At 40.6% G+C, this 21,013-nt stretch overlaps 1 protein-coding gene across 5 annotated transcripts in view; it reads right to left on the reverse strand.

Moving 5' to 3' along the window:
• Nucleotides 1-510: 510 nt before the first annotated feature.
• TTC8 (tetratricopeptide repeat domain 8) overlaps nucleotides 511-21,013 on the reverse strand; it is a 44,045-nt gene continuing 23,542 nt past the window's right edge. For 3 of the 5 annotated variants that reach the window (XM_006754732.2, XM_015571472.1, XM_015571482.1), the window contains 9 exons: nucleotides 20,105-20,149; nucleotides 15,881-15,966; nucleotides 12,046-12,133; nucleotides 9,753-9,863; nucleotides 6,131-6,270; nucleotides 3,996-4,170; nucleotides 3,593-3,715; nucleotides 1,646-1,729; nucleotides 511-1,113 (listed from right to left, as the gene is read on the reverse strand). In XM_006754732.2, coding sequence (XP_006754795.1) covers nucleotides 997-1,113; nucleotides 1,646-1,729; nucleotides 3,593-3,715; nucleotides 3,996-4,170; nucleotides 6,131-6,270; nucleotides 9,753-9,863; nucleotides 12,046-12,133; nucleotides 15,881-15,966; nucleotides 20,105-20,149 — 969 coding nt within the window. In that variant the 3' untranslated portion in view covers nucleotides 511-996. Of the gene's footprint in view, nucleotides 1,114-1,645; nucleotides 1,730-3,592; nucleotides 3,716-3,995; nucleotides 4,171-6,130; nucleotides 6,271-9,752; nucleotides 9,864-12,045; nucleotides 12,134-12,343; nucleotides 12,500-15,880; nucleotides 15,967-20,104; nucleotides 20,150-21,013 lie in introns of those variants that run through there. The other 2 variants (XM_015571478.1, XM_015571479.1) reach the window with 2 other exon arrangements.

The following is a 21,013-nucleotide window of genomic DNA, read 5'->3' on the forward strand; positions in this document are numbered from 1 at the left end:
CAATCTAGAATGCCTTAAAATCACATGGTTTTGTTCTGTCAGCTAAGTAGTACTATTTACACAAATCTGAACAGAAACGAATAGGCACCTGTAAAATAGTGTTCATGACGTTAAGAAGTGAAAAATAACATGGACAGATTCCAAAGTCCAAAATGCACATTTGAGTGTCCCTGTCCCCTTGACACACGACCTTGAACAAACACCTTAACGAGAGTCCTCTAATACAGTTCGGGGCCTGTCCGGGATTTACAGTGCACAGAACTGGGACCTGACCTGACCTTCCAGGGCTGAGCCCAGGTGGACTCCTGGCCTGTGACCCCATTTCTAATCCTGAGGTTCTGACACTAACAGTGTGACAGCCCAAAAATAGCTTCTCAGGAGCAAAACCGACTTGGTGGTGCATCATTTCAAATAAAATTAAAATGATGACTTGATTTCTAAGATTACAGACTTCTGAAAGACGTTTCTATCTGAGCTCCCCGAAATAAAATCTCAGGAAAAATAACAGAATGATGGTGTTTTACACAGTGATTTATTTTAAAGCATAATACATAAGGAAAATGTAGAGTCTCTCACAAAGTATCTGATACTTTAAATAAATCTCTAGTTAGAGTAAATATACACATTTTTAGCCATAAAAGTGCAAGTTTCAGACCTCTTTAGCTACATGATAGCTAATGGCAAGCTTAAGAACAGTAAAAATGTGCATTTATAAAACTTTGAGGAAATTCATGAAAATGGTTTATAAACATTATAAATAAACACCAGCTATATAATGTGGGAGAGGCTTCATGATCTACTCACAAATGCTGAAATCCTGTCTTTTGTAATATTACAAAGTTATTACAAAAGTTTTAATTTACATTCTTGTTTAAACTCCCTCGTGTCATCTTCACTAATATCAAGCACAGGTTTGTATCATATATGTAAATAAACACACTTCTTTTTCCCTCATACAATGCCCCATCGTAAAAATACACTTGGTCTAAGGAGCAATCAGAGCATTGCAAAGTGCTGCTTTAACTGTTTAATTAAGTGCTGGGTGTCCACGTGATCCGGAAATGCGGCCTCAGACTTCCGAGCAGCAACATAGCTTCTCTGTAGATCTCCAATCTGCAAGAAAGACCAGAATAAGACTACAGAATAAAACTCCCAAAAAATGAGCAAGGGAGTCAAAACAAGACATACTGTCTGCACACTGTCCAAACTCAAATGGTTCCCAAGGGTAAACTGCTTGATTATGCTATTTGGAATTTAGAATTCTTTCACCTAGATGACAATTCTGACTTGAAAAAAATATGAGAAAGAGAAAATAACCAATTATATAAATAATTTCCTTGCTGTAAATGCCAATTACTGAATCCTTCCCAAACCCAGCAGCTCCTTAATGAGTATATTTTTAATGACTAAATGTCATATCTTAAAACGTAAAATAATTCTTCTGCAATCCATAATGGTATTAAGTTTAGGCAATATTCGGTGATAATGTTCTTTAAAGTTTATTACACAGTCCCTTAAGGGAAGACATATGTGTTTATAATAACTGTGTTTAAAAAAATCATTTCTTTCCGGAAGTTATGGTTAGAATGCCCTTATTTATCTGTATGATTTTTTAAAAAACCAAATTGCTATAGAAAGAGAATACCTTATCAGAGATTGTTGCAAAATTAAAATGCGGCTCATACATGTGGGGTGCTAAAGATGACGCAGTTTGCAACAGCGCTCTTGCCTGTGTAAAGAAAAGAAAAGAAAACCAAAGGTATCTGAGATGTCAGCACTATATTTGTGGGGTTTTTTGGTAAAGAATCTTTTACCCAAGATAGGACCTTAATAAACATGATGTGATAAATACAGATGACGTTCCTCATGTAATACAACTTACTAATATACTAACTACGTATATTTTCCAAAACTAGATTAATACTAAAATGTTTCAAAATATGGTGAACATAAGGGAACTGAAAACTTAAGTAGATTTAGTTATTTGAGAACCGCTGTTCTTGTAAAGTTTATATTTCAATATGACAACTCAAAATATAATCCTCTCAATGCTAAAAAAATAAAAAAGTCTTGTTAATCCAGTGTGCGTTGCTGCTGACTGGTTGAGTGGGCTCCTAACGATCTGTTCTCTAATACAACAACAAACACAACCAAACGCCACAGCAGATTTCGAAGCTCCGTGCTCTGTGCTGGGTGGCAGTGAGCATGTTTCCTATTCTGCTGCCAGTGCCTGAGGGTCTCCTTCACACCAAGTGTGAGACGGCCTTTCTAAGGAGGGGATGAAGCTGAGACCTCAGTGACAAAAACACCAGTCACTGCAGGATCTGCAAGAACTTTCCGAGGCCCAAAAGTAAGGACAGTCCCTGCGTGTCTGCAGAGCAGCAAGGTGGCTAACGTGTCCAGAAGTCAGTACGAAAGGTGGACAGCAGTCCTCCCTCATCCACGGGGAAATGCTCCAAGACCCCAGCGGATGCCTGAAACCAGGGATAGTACCAAACCCTGTACATTCTATGTTTTTCTTATACATAAACACCGATGATAAAGTTTAATTTATAAATTAGGCACAATAAGAGGTTAACAACAATAGTAAAATAGAACAGTTATGACAATATACGTGCTATAAATGTCCTCTCCCCTCCTCTCTCTCTCTTTCTCTCTCTCTCATAACCAATTTGATAACTGAGACAGCTACTAAGTGACTGATGTGCAGCGTGGATGCACTGGACAGAGTGATGATTCCCGTCCTGGGCAGGATGGAGAGGGATCGCACTCAGGATGGCGCTCAATTTAAAACTCCTAAATTGTTATTCCTGGAATTTCCCATGTAACATTTCAGGACCATGGTTGAGTGCGAGTAACTGAAACCAAAGAAAGTGAAACCGTGGGGAAGGGAGGACTGCGGCAGCGGCTAAAGGTGTTGTCTGAGAGGGAACCAGAGGCCACATGCCACGGGGCCTCCTAGGCCAAGGGCTGAAGTCCAGGTTTTACTTCAAGTGAAAAGAGAAAGCCTCTGAAGGATGCTAAGCGAAGTAGTAAAAAAATAATCTTGTTTGTTTCTTCAAAATCCCTGCGGCTGTCCTGAGGAGGGTGTCTTAGAGGGCACACTTACTTGCTGATGTTGGAAACAAAAAGACCAGCAAGGAGACTCTTGCAATGGTCCAGGCAGGAGGTGAGAGCAGGTGGGAGAGGGTGGTGGGGAGAGGAAGGTGGCCGGGTTCAGGACGAGGCATGGAGGTAGGCCTGACAAGGGCTTGTCAACCACGCTGGGGACATGGGGTGGCAGGAGAGGCAGTCCGAACAGGTTTCCAGGGTACCTCCTAGGATTCTGGCTTAAGCAGCTCCCTGGTGGGTGGGGATTGTGAATGGTGCCACATTTCCCTAAGACAGGGAAGACTGGGGGGTGCAGGTCTGTCCTGACAAACTAGGTGCTCTGTTTCAGAGACAAGTGAGTCGTGCCAGGTCACATCACTAACGCGTGACAGGCTGGGATTCAAACCTGGGCTCCCTGTTAAGTTACAGCCAGTGGAGGCGCTGCTGGGACAGCTTTTCTTTGGAGACATCAGCGTGTCCACTGTGCACACAGGGCGCTGACCTGTTCCACGTGGCCCTTCCACATCTCCAGCACGGCCAGGTTGTTGTAGGCCTCGGCGTGGTGGTTGTTGTTGACCAGAGCCAGCCTGAGGCACTGGTAGGCCAGATTCGTGTCTCCTACTCCCTGCAAAAGCAACACACATTTCCACACACGCCAATCCACACGCTTCCTCCTGCCACCTCCTCCCATCCGGACAGCAAGTGCCAATCATGGGAGTCAAGTGGGGAATTGTATGTGAGAGGATTTACCCCGGGAATACAAAAGGAGTATGGTGACCCTTAGGAACCTCTACAGTGCTACCTAAGACTGCTGCCAAGCCTGGATTCCCAATTCCTGAAAATGCCTTCAGACGGACTTGCGCTACCTTTTCTATGACAGATGGGATGTGAGAGGGACAACATACCACAGCTATATGTCCCAGGTTGTACCAGACATCAGCTGCCTCTTCTTCGTTCTCAGCCAGAGAAAGGGCACGTTCGAATGAGGTCAGCGTCATGTCGTACTGCTGGGCGTAGAAGCAGCAGAGCCCCAGGTTGTTGAAGAGCTGGCAGTTATAGACGCCCATCTGCAGGAGGCGCCTTTTTGAGAAGAGGAGACATACTTGGGTGTCAGACCAACTTTACAAATGTTTAGACACATGTATTTTTTACAAAGTTAGAAATGAACTTATTTTATAATTTTAACACCCCCAAATAGAAATAGAAAGTATTGCAGTTGATGAAAAAATGTTAAAGCAAATACAAAAGCATGCCTTTTTTAACAGTACCAGTTATGGGAAATGTGTCCAGAGGCAAGGTCAGACACAACTTATGTAAGTTTTTTCCCTCCAAAAAGCTCGGTTAGAGAATCAAAATAAGACATAAATAGTCACGAAAAGTAAAACCCACACATTTTTGCTTCATAAAGCTTTCGTACCCATAGCTAAGTTCCTAAACCTCCTGATCTAATTTGAGGATGTTTAGCATTTACTTCCACGTATTCAGTTGAGTGGGTCCTGTTTTTGGTGATAAGTATTTTGTGGTTTAGCTGCATCTACCGACCTCCAATGGGCTCCCACCAAGGAAGACAGACCGCTACAGCTCAAGAAGCCCATTTGCTTCTACGCATCATTAATCCCACAGGACAAAGGACAAGAGTTCAGATAAGCAAATGAAATCCAGCCCAGCTGCCCTGAGGAACCCGTGACCCGCTTGGGGGCAGGGGAACAGTCAGCTGCGTGACTCAAGACAGCACTGACATGATCACTTATATGTATCTGGGAAGAACTCTTGTCAGTTGCCAGTTACCTCCTTGTATTACCTAAGGGCTGAAGAGGAAATCAAAATTTAAAAATTAATCCAGAAACAAGCTGTAGGATAAAATAAGTCTGTGCTCAAAAGAGAACCAGAGAACAGAATTCATTTAGACTGAAAAATTTGTTGGACAAAAGTTGACAATACTTCACAAAACACAGGATGCTGTTTCAGGTCCCCATTGGGGCTCAGAACCTGGGGCCTGCTTCTCTTTGCAAATCTCACCCCCATCTCAGCTTCAAGGTCATTACAGTATACACAAGAGGCCCAGTGCATGAAATTCATCCATGGGGTGGGGGGGTCCCTCAGCCCGGCCTGCACCCTCTCCAATCTGGGACCCCCTCAGGGAATGTCCAACTGCAGGTTGGGATCGGGCCTAAACTGGCAGTTGGACATCCCTCTAGCAATCTGGGACTGCTGGCTTCCTAACCGCTTATTTGCCTGCCTGCTTGATCCACTAAATTTGTGCACAGTATTGAGGGGGTACCTCAACCTGGCCTGCACCCTCTCCAATCTGGGACCCGCAGGGATCGGGCCTAAACCGGCAGTCAGTCATCTCTCTGGCAATCTAGGACCACTGGCTCCTAACCACTCACCTGCCTACGGGTCGCCCCCAACTGCCCTCCCCTGCCAGCCTGGTCACCCCTAACTGCCCTCCCCTGCCAGCCTGGTCGCCCCTAACTGCCCTCTCCTGCCAGCCTGATCGCCCCTAACTGCCTCTGCCTCGGCCCCCGCCACCGTGGCTTTGTCTGGAAGTACGTCCAAAAGGATGTCCGGAAGAGGTCCCGTCTAATTAGCATGTTACCTTTTTATTAGTACAGATTAGTATAGATAATGGCATTAATGAAGGCAGAGATGGTGAGATGGAGGTGCTTCCAGCAGCCATTAAACTGTTACTGGTCAATGACAAAATGGCTACTTTGTATGTGAGAGGATTTATCCTGGGAATACAAAATGAGTATGGTGACCCTTAGAAACCTCTACATTGCTACCTAAGACTGTAATGCCATAGGGTTAAACATTCAGGTGATTATCGGGGTGTGTTTCTACAAGGTGCCAAATATCTGTGCATTTCTAAAGTTTTAGAGGTTACTTTTAATGCTCATAAAACACCTGGGTGTTTGAGTTTCTAGTCTCATACAGACATTGCTTATACACTATTTCTTTACATTTGCATTCCCTCTTTATTACTGTCTCGCCAATATTCCACAGGAAAGGAGTCTCACAAATTGAAGGTAGAGCTCACCTATAGAAGCGGAGGGCGACTTCTGGTTGATCGGAATAAAAGTGGTTGCTCCCAATGCATGCAATGGCCTCCATGTGAGTGTTGTCCTGTTTCAAAACTTCTTTGTAGTATTCGGAGGCTGATGAGATATTGTTCATTTCCTATTCTCCAACAAGACAGAAGAGCAATAACTGACTGATACTGCCAAGACGTTACTTTCTGACTGGTTTACCTTTTCTCATTCAGTAAGTATTTATTAAGAATCTACCCGACTGTTCTAGGCCCTGGGGACACAATATAAACCAAAGAGATAAAGTTATAATCCTCAAGGAGACTGCATCTGGTAGGGGAGAGCAACAAATGAACACACATGTGATGTGATGTTGGGCAAGGACCAGGATGGAGAGAAAGACAGAGCAGGGTGAGGAGACGGAGGCTGCTGCTTCAGAAGGGGCCGCGGAGGAGTGCCGTGTCCACAGGCCTGGGTGAAGTGAGGGCTGAGGCCTGAGCACATCTGCTGTACATACAAAACATCTCTACCGGCACGTGCAGTGTAGGCTGCGATGCTAGGACAAACTTCACTAGTGAACGCTAAAGCCATTGTCACATAAAGAGAAAAAGGACACGCTGGAAATCTTTGTGCGGTAAACTATGCGCCCAGGGAAACGACTGTAACTTCAAAGGGAATGCTGCATCCGACCAGCTCACATCTGTGCTTAGTCCTGATCACCCTATGGGCGCATGGCACTGTCCCCACGAGGACACTTTCCTCTTGACATCTTCCTTCTCCTGAGTGCAAAGTGAAACTCTCCCTTCCTCACAAAGCCCTCCCCTGTGCACCCATAACAGGACATGTTTCTCCAACTCCTGGCCAACGCGAAGCAGGGCAAGGAAGAAGGTAGCTGGTTAAAGGATCTGCACCGCCCTATCGCAGCCATGGCAACAGTGACTACCACAGAGGCGTGGAGGGAACTCTGACCAGCAACCACAGCACTCTCTGCCAGCACTTCCTGCCTAAGGAAGACCGGGCGAAGGACTGGGATGTGAGAAGACAGAACATGAAGGTGCAAGAGCATCGGAACGGTCAACCCTATACATGAATGCCACTGGGTTCACAGCCCAATTTATTGCCCTTCCTTCCCAAGCTTCTTGGTCAAAATTCTGTTCAACGTGGAGTCACACACATAAAGATACAGAGATATAGAATTTTTATTGAATAATCAAAGTTTTCTATTTACACTAGAGGCCCGATGCATGAAATTCATGTGCGGGGGTGGGGGGTGGGGTAGATCCCTCAGCCCATCCTGCACCCTCTCACAATCCGAGACCCCTCAGAGGCTGTCCAACTGCGGGTTTAGGCCCGATCCCTGTGGCAGTCAGACATCCCTCTCACAATCTGGGACTGCTGGTTCCTAACTGCTCACCTGCCTGCCTGCCTGCCTGCTCGCCCATAACCACTCTGCCTGCCTGCTTCATCACCCCTAACCACTTGCCTGCTTGATCACCCCTAACCATTCGCATGCCTGCCTGGTCACCCCTAACCACTCTGCCTGCCTGCCTGATCACCTCTAACCACTCTGCCTGCCTGCATGATTGCCCCTAACTACTCACCTTCCTGCCTGATCACCCCTAACCACCTCTGCCTCAGCCCCCTGAGACTTCATCTGGAAGGACGTCCGGAATGATGTCCAAACGTTCGTTTGGCTGTCCGGTCTAATTAGCATATTATGCTTTCATTATTATAGATGTTTATCAAAACTATATTTCAAAAAGAAAAACAACCTTTCCAGACAATTCAAAAATACTACTGTTTTTCTTTTTTAAAGTGATGCATATTCATTACAGAAAATCTGGAAAATATTGAAACTGTAAAACCAAAAATGAAAATCATTCATATACTACTACCCAGATATAGAAACTATTAATATTTTCCACTCTTTTTCTAACAAAATAATTTTTAAAATATCATAACTAGCATTTCAAGGCATTTAAAAGAGAACAGAGATGCTTCTATTAAATACCATATTGGAAGTCCTAAACAATAAGATATTTTTTAGTTTGGTAAGATAATTGAAATAAGAAATGAAACCATTTGTAGCTGATGATTATTTTATTACTTAGAAATTTTAAGAGAACCTGTGGATAAGGAATTAAAATTTAAAGAGTAGTTAGCCAGGTTGCTAGTATCAAATCTACTTTTAAAAATTAATGCATTCCTACTGTCCAGAAATAATCAAACAGAAAATACGATAGAAAAGTGGATCCCACTCATAGTTATACGCAGGAATACATCTGTGCAGAAAAAGTTAACATAGCAGGTCTGAGGCTGTTATTCCTAGAGGTCGGTTTACAAGGTTGGCCCCTGGGCGGCATCTCAGAGCTTTGCTAGTTCCCTAGACTGACATAAAACTTTCCCAAATGGTAAGAGTGGCTCACCTCACCTACACTGTACAAACAATATCGTTTTTGCTGAACACACGTTTGACTTTTGGGAGTCTGGGATTTGGGTACATGATAGGCAGACGGTGCCTATATGACCCGCCCCTAGTAATAACCTTGTACACCAAGTCTCCAATGTGCTTCTCTGATAGACACAGCTTGGCACACGTGGTCATAGCCTGTGGCTGAAAGAACAGGTGTGTCCTGTGTGAGTCCACGGGGGGTAGAGGGTTGGGGGGACTCTTGGAAGCTCGTGCCTGCTTTCCTCTGAACTCTGCCCCAGGTGCCTCTTCCCTTTGCTTCAGATCTTTCTAATAAATCACCCAACTTCAGGGTGGTTTTGGAGACTCCCCAACAAACCATTTTTATGAGATAATTACAAAATATGTTGCAAAACAAAAAAAAGAGATCAAAACAAAAGGAGACATATTGAGAGTGGGAGGAGAGGCAGCCCACCTCACCCCCTCATTCTTGTATTCAACTCAAGACCAATCACTATCCCTGCACAGTTATTTTAATGGTTCTTGACAAGTCAGTCCTAAAATCAATATGGGAGAGCAAAGGGCCAAGAATAACTAACTGTGAAGAAGAACAGGTACAGGGAGTTATTGTAAAGCTAAAGTAATTAGTAGCAGGGAGGATACCTCAATGGGGCTTTTCATGGAATTTGTCAACATGATGCTAAAATTTATAAAAAATAAGCAAAGTACAAAATAGTCAAAACATTCCTGATAATGATGAACAAAGTGCCCTACCAAATAGCAAGTTTTATAAAACCACAATAATTAAGATGATATAATATTGGCATAAGGTTAGACAAACACACCAATAGGACAGAATAGAAGGCCCCACATCATATCTACCATATATAGAAAAAAAATTATAGTTGACATTATAGACCTTAGGAAAAGGCCCATAAATGTACAATAAATGTACTGGGACCACTAGCAATCTATAGAAACTAACTTAAATCCCTATTTCATACTATTCTCTATACATTTATGTATGTTTGAAATACTGCTTAAGAAAAAGTCAGCTTTACGAAATGCATACACTAAAATCTCTTACTCTGTTGGTAAACTACAGGCCAGCAGTCCTAGTTTTGTAAATTGTTCTCCTTGCTAGGACCCCAAGGACAATGGGCTTACTGAAGAAGCATATAACCTCAATTTTACATCAACTTTTTGAATACTATGAACCTCACCTCATAGATCCTGGCAATTCCACAAAGTAGGGTTACTTCTCCTGGAAACTTTTCTAAGCCTTGTTTGAAAAGGTTTAAAGCAGTCACAGGTTGATCCAATGAGGTGTAAACCTAAAACCAAGATACAGTTCAGTAAAAGTACTGGTTCTTAAAATAATATAGTATTTGTTATGACAATTGGTCACATAATTGCTTAGTAACAAATTATGTCCTAGAGATTACAGTAAAAATTATGTAGGATTTCCAATAATAATGTTATCATTTTATCTCCACATGTTGTATATGAAGCATTCATTCATTTATTCCTTCAACAAATGCTTATCGTGGGCTTATTATTGTCACAAAGACGGAGCAGTGAGTAGACAAAGATCAGGGGAAACTCTTTTTAGGATAGAAGACATGAATATGTCTACAGGTTGGCCAAAAGAATCAATTATGAGACTGAAGTTGAAGACACTGGAGAAAGAAGGGAACAGGCACTGAAAAAGAGCAGCAGGGGAGACCTTGTGGAGGTGGTGGTTTTGGATAAGGACCCTCAGAAATAGAGGGGAAACAGATTTGTGAGGAGTGTGGTCAGGCTGTTGAGAGAGTTGGCCCTTGATGGCTTTCATTTAATTGGCAATCAGGATATTAGCATGAATAACCCACAGAGAAATATAAAAGGAATCTCTAAATTATAGAATTATTTGATGTATGGAAACATAAGATCATGGCTTTTTTCCTTCATGACCATGGGTCCTCTATTTCTTCCTCCACAGCTAGTTTGTGCTTTGAAGAGGCCCAAACAGATACACAGGAAACTGTTACAGTGTTTATTACCAAAATATAAGACTAGCGAGAAAGTATGGGTGAAAAATTTTTCAACTTTACCTTATATATTTTTTAACTTCTTTTTAAAATATAATAAATCATATAATTTAATATGCTAAGTAATATAAAATACTGACTAATTATTTTTAAATTAACCATCTAGAATTGTAAGAAATAATTCTGTTCCTAAAATCTGCTAATCCCTATTACTTAACAATCATTCCTTCATATATTAAAAAAATAAGTAAATTTTACCTGTATAGAATCATGCAGACAATGGATTTAAACAAATTAATTTATGGAGAAATAAGTCAAACCATATAGTTAACATAGTTAAAATTAAAAGTACATTTTTTAACCATGTGGCAAGTGATTATCAACAAGATAGTAGTTAAATAGTATGTCCTGAATTTTCATTTCAAGCTGTCAGAAAAGTTTAAGTCTACTGTGATTCTTAGTAACTTCTTTAAGAGTTGAAGTTTAGTTTATAAGGTGCAGTAGATTTAGGTACCAGACAGTTCAATCATGTTTGGAACCACTGTACACGCACTAAGATTAGCACACTAAGTTCATAACATTCATAACGCAGCTTTCATTTGTTTTCTTTCAGTATGCTAACGTTTAATGCCTATTTACGAAGTAGTAGCACTTCCGTGTATAGCTCATCTACTTTTCAACCTCCTTCACTACACTTTTCAATTGAAAAAATTCTTAGAGGTACGGCATGATGACATCACAGCCACCAATTCATCAAATGTTTCATTTAAAGTAGCCTTGGTGAGGGTCAAGAAGTAACTTTACCCCAATACTGAAAATTCTAGGTGTGCCCTCACTTCTGCTATGGCTGTGGGTGGCACGATGAGGCAGGGAGTGGGCTCCGGAATCAGAAAGTCCTGGGCCTGAATGCTGGCTCTCAACAGCCAGGTGACCCTGAAATCTCACTGACCCTCCCAGATCTCCTTTTCCTTAAGAGCAGAAAGGAAATATTGAAACCTACCTTGTGGAGTTGCTCTAGGGGTTAAATTAAATGTGTATGGAACAGACCTGATACAATTCCTTACACTGAGTAGGTGGTCCATACAGAGAAAATACTGTTTTGTTATTACGGCAGAGCCAAGAAGTAAAGGACTTATATAAGAACAACCCCTGTTTTGCACAGTCTGCTTAGGTGGGAGACTGTGTTGTAAAAAAAAAGGGGGGGGGCCTCTATGGAGCCTGCACCCATAGGAGTGGTAAGCCCGTGATATTTTCTTCTGCTCTAATGGGCAATCTTTCAAATCTTTTTCATGGCCATCAATTTCTCCCGAAACGGTTCTTCTCTATATGGTCTCACATTTTCCCTTGCTAAAAAGAAAAATAAGTTAAGTCTGAACATATTAGCTTGCCAAAATATTCCTGAAGAACCTAGCAACTCTCCCCATGCGCTGGCCAGAATTTACACAGTTCTGAGGAGGCAGGTTCCACTCAGATTGGGAACACTTACCTTTGCCAAGTAGAGAAATGTATCTACCATTTCCTGCTGCTTCAGAGCTGATTTAAACTGCTTTTCTGCTTCACGATACATTCCTAACCTAAGAAAAGCCATTAAAAAATTAGGCATGCATCTTAAAAATAAATACTCTAATATGCATTCATACCCTAAGGCTTTGGATAGAGACAAATTACATCTCTTAAGAGTAAGCACGTAAAAAGAAGGTAATGCCCCCCCATATTAATATTAACATGTAGTTTGTATAGTTTAGTAAAACATTGTCTAGCCCCGTAGTCACTGTCTGTCTAACCCTCCAATGCTGTGTAGTCTGCTGCAGTCTAGTCACATCAGGACCAAGAGCTGCTGGTGAGCCGGGTCATACGGGTTCACCGCCCGGAGAGCTTATGGCCAGCGGGACATATGGCAAGTGACCTGGATAAATGCTTAGCGTCTCTATTTTACTGGAAGAGCTAAAGGATGCCCTTTCTTAGAAACCGTCATTTGCTCTGAGACAAAAATCCAGAGTTTAAAACCGTTTTTAAACAATTTTGATGTAAGTAGTAATTGCCACTCGAGTTATACCATTTTGTTATTCTAGAAACATTTTCTTTTCCTCTTTTGGTGTCCAATGCCGACTGTCCTGGCCTCCCACTGTGAGATTTGTTCCTGGTTTAACTGTCCTGGTGTCAATACCCACCCCTTCTGCCCGGGGAACATGTCATTACCACTAACTCAATCATTACAGCATACTCAGCCTGTCTTCAACAGGTTTGTTGGGCTTTCTTATAACTACCCCCGCCCCCCCGCGCCTCCCCACCCCAAGCCCTCTAAGAGCTACTTAGGCACTTTAATATTGCTCTTATTTTGTGAAATAAAGACAGGACAACATACAGTATGTCCCACTGTGCTGCTTTCACTTAAAGGCTACAAAAGATAGCTTTGATCTCTTTCCTAACCTAAGCCTCAAGCATTGGTGTGGCTATACCCTAATAGCTATTAGAAGACACAGGATTAAAGGGGTTAAAAGTTGACCCCCCCCCCAAAAAAAACTGGCCTAAAGTTAGAGGATATATGATACAACAGAAGCCCCCACCTCGTCAAAGATCTCACAACTTTTACAAGGAGTAGTTACTAAAATTTTACCAAAGACGCTAAAAGTTCTGGCAAACAGCATATTGATATACATAACTTGAACTAAACGTGCAAGTCTGAAACACGTGGCTGAAGTTCATCACTGACTTCCATGAACACCTCATTATCCACGAGAGTCTGTATATTTTTATCTAGTAAGTTGTCTCTTTCCAAAAATGATTGAAAAGGGATTACAGCAAACAGACACATATAAACAAAAATATGAATACAGAAATAGCTTTTTTTTTAAAAAAGCAAGGAGATGGAAGCATAAACCAATTTTTTTAAAAAAGCAATCAGAGATATTGAGATACCCAGAAACCAAAGAAAAGGAAGTCTTTTATGACTGCATCCTCAGAGCCCATTTCTCCAGTGCTATCAAAAGGAATTTACCACCTGGGTTCTTGTGCAAAGGAAACGGAGTGGGCCGTGTACACAGCGAGTGTAATGAAAACATCAGTCAAATTCATGAACACAGGCCAATATCAGAGTCAGAGTCCAGAGATAATCCCCACCAACTGCCAACGTTTTCTTAGCAACTTAATTCAATAATCATCAAGCACTGACTGCATGCACATTTCATGATGGTAAGGAGACGCAAAGGTGAAGGTAACAACCATGTCCCAAAGGCACCAATAAAGACTGAAGTAAAACACGCTCACACGGCAATGAGAACCAAAGGTGCTTGGAGAGCTCCGAGGAGGAGCGGACCAATGTAGTTACAGGGAGGAAGCAACGGACAAGATTTTGACCAATAGGGTGAGGTGAGGGTGAGGGGACATTTCAGACAATAGCAAACTACCAGGATCAGCAGACAGGCAGGAGAATGCAGAGCATGGTGGGGGATGCCAAGTTGTCCTGGCTTAACTGAAAAGGAGGACACAATTAGGAATGGGAGAGGCGGGCAAACGTGCAGCCTGAGACAAGACCTTGGATACCACCGCTAAAACCCAGACTTCATTCTAAAGGTAAGGAAAGTTAGCCAGAAAAGCCAAGAGCTGTGCTTTCACAACAGTACATGGACAGTAGGAAAGACTGATGGAGGCAAAAAAATAAAATACACACACACACACACACTCTGAGTGGCCAGATTATTATGACCATCCCATCAGTACAATGAAGTGAAATAGTTATGCAAATAATAATAATAAAACCTTGAGAGTATTTGCTTAGGAAGTTTTCAATATTCAGTGTTTTTGCAAGTGTCAATGAAGTACTGATGGGGTGGTCATAATAGTCTGGCCACTCAGTGTGTGTGGTGTGTGTAATAATCTGGCCACGCTGTGTGTGTGGTGTGTGTGTGTGTGTGTGTGTGTGTGTGTGTGTGTGTGTGTGTGTGTGTATAGTAGCAGACAATTCAGGTAAGAAGCTAATGTAATAATTCAAGCAAATGCACTAAATGCCAGAATGAGCGCAGGGGTGGGACTGGATAGTAAGGGAGCAACTGTGAAAGTTACTGCAGAGGAAGGACCAGAACTTTTCTGCAAAAAGACGTGAGTCAGTTTGGGACTACATTGCCTGGTAGTCCATCCATCCTTGGCCTCCCCAGTTGAAATTAGGAGATTTCTCTAGGTTCCCACTGCACCTGCGCCTGCTTCTATGGGATCCGGGCTTACTGTTTACTGTCCTCTCTCCCCACTGGCCTGTAAGAAACTATCATTTAAAGAAAGAAACTACCTAACGGGAGAGTGAATGAATGAGTGAATGTTATAGCCATAATAAAGGTAAGAACCTATTAAGGAACAGAGAACGATAATATGAAAAAGTACACCCATTAAATGCCATCCTAAGTGGACGGCAGAAGGAATCTGAGTTGCGCTGATCTTTAATTATTAAAGATTTCTAAAGGTCTTGCTCAGAAGCTCGAGATTTCAAGTCTGTCTGCAGGAATTATATTCCTGAGTTTAATGTTACAATGATCTAAAATTACCTTTTAACAGAAAATACTTCCTCAGTCTAACAACAGGAAAAAATACTTTAGCGTTCTATGTGAAATATCTAAACAGAAAGTAGTTTTAAAAGAAAAAGCAGCCCTTTGGTTCCATTGATATAGTTCCTTTTCCTCACAGTATCTGCTTGAAAACTAAAGAATTAAAGGATGGTCACAGTAACCAGTTTACCTTGTTTCATTTTGTTATATGTATGTATGTATGTATGTATGTATATATGTGTGTGTTGCCCTGTGGGTCTTTTATAAAGTGCAGGTTAGAATGTGACCACCAGGGGGCAGCTCCTGCATTGAGCGTCTGCCCCCTGGTGGTCAGTGCACATCATAGCTACCAGTTGTTCCGCTGTTTGGTCGATTTGCATATTAGCCTTTTATTTTATAGGATGTTTATTTCAGGGAGGAAAGGAGAGGGAGAGAGATAGAAACATCAATGATGAGAGAGAATCATCAATCAGCTGTCTCCTGCATGCCCTACACCAGGGATTGAGCTGCATGTGCCCTTACTGGGAATAGAATGGGTGACCTCTTGGTTCATAGGTTGATGCTCAACCACTGAGCCATCCTTGCTGGGCTAAAATTATATTATTCTAAAGGTGTCAGTTCTTTGTGCCACCCTGTGATTGCTCAGTAAATGCTTTCTCAAGTAAGCCAACAATATTTCTTCATGAGAAAAATCTCTCTCTCACCCCCAACCCCCAAATTTATCAGGCTTAAGACTCTAAAATATGTTGCCACTTCTAAGCCCTTCACAAATAATCCAAACTTTACCTGTAGTAACATTTTCCAATCTGCACTTTCCACCACCAGTCCTTGTACTGAGAATGCTCTGTGGAAAGGGCAGCCAGATCCAAGGCCTTGGAAAACAAGTCATTTTAGGTTAGGATTTTTCTCTTCTAACAATAAACAGAAACAATAAATAATGAAATCAGCCATATAATTTGCATCAATCAAAGCATGCATTAGAAATCAGACAGCAACTCAAGTTGCTCATGTTTCCAGATGGCCCCAGGCATTTTCCCCAAATAATCAGTTCCAGACCAGAGGGCTGACAGCAGATGACAAGTAAACACTGCTTAACGGAAAGCAGATGTACAACATATTTGAATACAATTTTAATAAACAAGGCACAAAAGTGGTATTTCAAAAATCCATACGTTCCCACCATTTATCGACTGTCTAATGATCCAAAATGCCTCCCAATTCAGTGTCAGTCAAGCCTTCGGGGTGTTAGCCTGGTCCAACTGCAGGCTCCCCTTTAATAAAGAGGCACCGAGAAACAGGAAAAGATCAAGGAAGCGGGTAGAAAGGGGTTTGGAAAACAGGGTCATGAAGAAGCTGGGGTACTGGGGTAACAACCATCTTCAAAAACCTCCATTCCGTTATTCTGACATCACCTCACCTTCCAGTAACTCCAACGGTCAGACTTTCCTTTGCTGCTGACTGAAAAAAATCCCCCTAGTTGCTTTCATATTGTACGTGTGTTTCTCCCATCTCTCTTGTGTCTTCTAGCTTGTTCCTTCTAGTGTTTATTCAAGATTTGGCAAAGAATGACTAAACGGGAATGAGGATTTTATGTAGAGGAAGTGGAAACCATTTGGATAAGAGAAAAGCAAATCAATCTTTACACAGATTTGAAGCTCATAGGAATTTGAAGCTCATGCAAAGATTTGGTGAATAAAAACTCAGGTTATTAGTTAAAAGAGAATTCTGATTTTTTTTAAGTAATACTTATTGTTCTTTCTCTCAAGGTTGAAAAACTTTTATTCTTTAAACAGTGTTAGTGTAATGATGGCCAACACTTCAGTTAAAGGAACTTAGGTTTTCAGTTCTGTTATCTCAGAATATATCCCATATTATTGTCCATTTCTTAATATTAACCTTTTTCTGAAATAAATGCCAGAAATATTCCTTGGCTCTTCTACTGCAAAACTAATAACGTTTCTTTGTGTTTCCCATCTTCGCTTGCTCCAGGGGAAACTTTTAAATATGCAAACAATTCATTTTTTTAAAAAAGTGGTGGGGTTCTAATAGACTTGAAAAATCAACACCTCTACTTGAAAGCCACAGATATTCAAAAACAAGACACATATAACTTTCATATGCTTATTTTTCTTTTTTCCCCAAGTCAGAAATAAAAATGATGGAAAAAGCAAAAAATGATGGAAAAAGTGTAACTTCAATTAGCATTATCTCTGGAATACTAGAAAAACATGTTTTCAATCAGCTAAATTCAGGGGTGTACTGTAAATATCTGCATACGTTAATTTTAACAATCTTTATAAGATCTCTTCCAGCAAATAGATCAAATTCATTCTCATGTTTAATCTAATGACTTCTGTTTTCAGAAAAATGTCCTTCTAACTTTTTTACATTTTCTAACTTTCCAAGACAGGATTCGGTGCTTATTCCAGGCTACTGATTTACTCTCACATACGGCCCTGAAACAAGTCCTCCTAAGAAGGATCTCCATGTTTGTGCTAACCCAATGAAGGAAATTAATATGAATTATTGATATAGAATAAAATAATAAAGATATACATTTAAATTATCATTCTTCATAGGAAGACGGAGGCTGCACTAGACAAAACCATTGGTGACCATTTCAAAAGGGCCCCAAGTCCCCTGAGGACAGGCACCCCTTCTTACACATCTCTCTTGCTGTGCTCTTTAAGAGGCCCTGAAGAATTATTTATTGATTTAACTAATTCTACTCTTTATTTCTAATTTATGTTGAAAATAACTTAAGCACCAAACAACTTATAGTAATAAGATTCATATTAACAATTTTAAATTTTAAAGTGGTGACAGAAAACCTATATTATTTCTTTAAAGTCCCAATTATTTATTTATTTTTAATTACAGTTTATATTCAATATTTTTTTGTCTTAGTTTCAAGTTTATAGCGTAGTGGTTAGACAATCACATATACTCTACAAAGTACTCCTCCAATATTTCTAGCACCCACCTGGCACCATATATAGTCATTGCAATATCATTGACTATATTCCCTATGCTGTGCTTTACATCAAGATGTGAGTGGTTTGCTCATCAAAATCACACTCTTTAGGGGAACTTGCTGTCAAAATCCCAAATTCAATGTATTAACACACTCAGCAATATCAAAGGCTCAGAAGATCATAAATAAAAGCCATAAATGTATAGAAGTCCATATGCAGAATCTTCAGCAGATCTACACATCCTAATGGTTGTTGAAATGTCCAACTGAGCACCCCAATTGATTTCCTAATAGTGCTCCAACCACTAATGTTAAAAAAAAAAAAAAGGAGTCATCCTTTCACTATTGTTATGGTTGCGACAACTTCAGGATGATGAAATTAAAGAGCGTTTGGAAATAAAGATTCCTGAATCACCAACTTTATTTTGTCAATGCTGTCAAATTGCCCCAAAAAGGGAGGGGAAGAAGGGAAGATGTTAAGAACTCCAAGGCAGAAAAAACAGTTTCCATAGGACTTTACTTTTCCTTAACATTGAAATATCACTTCATAATATTCTCTAAAGTTATCTACAGTATTCTCCATATCTGTCTATAGACAAATACAGAATCACCAACCCACATGCCATTCTAGATTTGTTAATATCGGCTTCCCCCACAAATGGAAAAAGTATTAAGAATTCAAATATAGTTTTCCATAGAAGATCAACTTGATTCTTCTTGACATTTAAATACCATTTTACAGTATTTATCTAATATTTTCTAAATTTGTGTGAAATAATTTATTTACAAAGAAATTTGGAGGCCACCCAAGTAACCAGTATAAAAGCACCTCTGATTTCTTGCATGTTGAAAAACAAAATTCCCGCCGAAACCGGTTTGGCTCAGTGGATAGAGCGTCGGCCTGCAGACTGAAGGGTCCCAGGTTCGATTCCGGTCGAGGGCATGTGCCTGGGTTGCGGGCACATCCCCAGTGGGAGATGTGCAGGAGGTAGCTGATCGATGTACCTCTCTCATCGATGTTTCTAGCTCTCTGTCTCTCTCCCTTCCTCTCTGTGAAAAATCAATAAAATATATTTAAAAAAAATTGATTTTCCCAGCTAAGTTGCAAAACAAATATAAAAAAAAAAAAAAAAGAATGCTTCTGGTTCACTATTTAAATTCTTCCATTCAGAAAATAACAGGTTGTGGGCTCGATCCCCAGTTGGGTGTGTGCAAGAAGCAGCCAATCAATGATTTTCTCTCTCATCACTGATGTTTCTATCTCTCTTTCTCCCTCTCCCTTCCTCTCTGAAAGCAATAAAAATATATTGTAAAAAATAAAAATAAAATAAAATGACATTTTAATGGAACAATCTGATCCAGAACAGAATTATAATGTGGCAAGCCCATACCAGTGGAAAATAGATGCAGGTATTCTGTCTTTCTCAGTACTCCTAGCACACATCATAGTATCAATGCATAGCTACTCAATAATTACTGGTTCAAAGGATAACCCAATCAAGTAACAAATCAATAAGTAAACTAGCCCTAGCCGGTTTGGCTCAGTGGATGGAGCGTTGGCCTGTGGACTGAAAGGTCCCAGGTTCAATTCCGGTCAAGGGCACGTACCTTGGTTGTGGGCACATCCCCAGAAGGGGGTGTGCAGGAGGCAGCTGATCGATGTTTCTCTCTCATAGATGTTTCTGACTCTATTCCTCTCCCTCCCTCTCTGTAAAAAATCAATAAACTGTATTTTTTTAAAAATAAGTAAACTAATGAATAAAAGGGGAAACAGAGAAACGAACAATTTGCGGTTTTACTAAATAAAAACAAAACAAATTGCTTAATTGCACGTCCTATAAAGTAGGGTACATGTTCTGGGAGTTAGCAGATGAAAACTCCATTCAGTGGGTTCGAAGATATTAGTAATTCTCCAATCTTTAATAATTCTATCTGTTTATAAGGTAAGAAAGGTAGGAAACAGAACATTTCATAATTTAAATCCCCAAAGTCAAAAAACTTAAAATAAGAGAAAAAACCATGAATTCAAAACTTACAGTCTTCACATCATTTTCATGATGAAAGATATACTCAAACAAAGCCTACGAAGAAAAAATGCCAAAAATACATTAGATTTTATTTTAACAAAAGCACTCTATTATTATATCAAAACTCAGACAGTTTTGACAACAGCTGGATTGAACCGAATAAGAAGGTACTCTAAAGTGCCTGGGATTTATAAATAATGTGTCAATCCATCATTTGTCACAATTACCCATTTCAAAATATGGCTATTTACAACTAATTCCTGTCTTTTACAGAGTACAAACTGGAAAGCTCAAATAACTGAACATTTTTTTCATATTGTACATACTATTTTATTAGAAAGAGATAAGTGGGGGGAAAGACACTAGGACTGCCAAAAAAAAAGATTCACCCCATTTTGACACACTTTACATATATTACACGGTGATTATGATATTAATAACACTTTAGACATAGGAAAATCTGGACATTTCTCCTGAAACAGAGTAGAGTTTAAGGGTAAAGTGTGTGTGGGGGGGGGTGGGGGGGGGACGGGGGTTTGCTTATTATTCAGATGACTCTAATGGGCAACCAGGGGCTGGGAGCCATTATTTTAATCCTTCACCCAACTCATGTGGATAAATAAGCATTTACTGGATTATCTGTTGGTAGGACTACATCTGTCCATAATAACATTATTTGCACTTGCAAAGAGGCTGGGACCCCTGGAAGATATCAAGCTTATTAAGAGAGAAGACTTGGAAACAACAACCAAAAATCAGAACAAGGTCTTTCTTCAAAAAACTATATGTACCCTTCCATTTGTTCTGTTATGCAGAAAAAGAAAAAAAAAGTTCAGCGTGCAGTTGGTGTTACCACTGCCATGCATAAGATGGCACAACACCTGAGCCAGTGCCAGGGAGCAGAGTCACACAGACACC

The sequence above is a fragment of the Myotis davidii genome, unplaced genomic scaffold (assembly GCF_000327345.1).
Source record: "Myotis davidii unplaced genomic scaffold, ASM32734v1 scaffold732, whole genome shotgun sequence".
NCBI classification, from domain to species: domain Eukaryota; kingdom Metazoa; phylum Chordata; class Mammalia; order Chiroptera; family Vespertilionidae; genus Myotis; species Myotis davidii.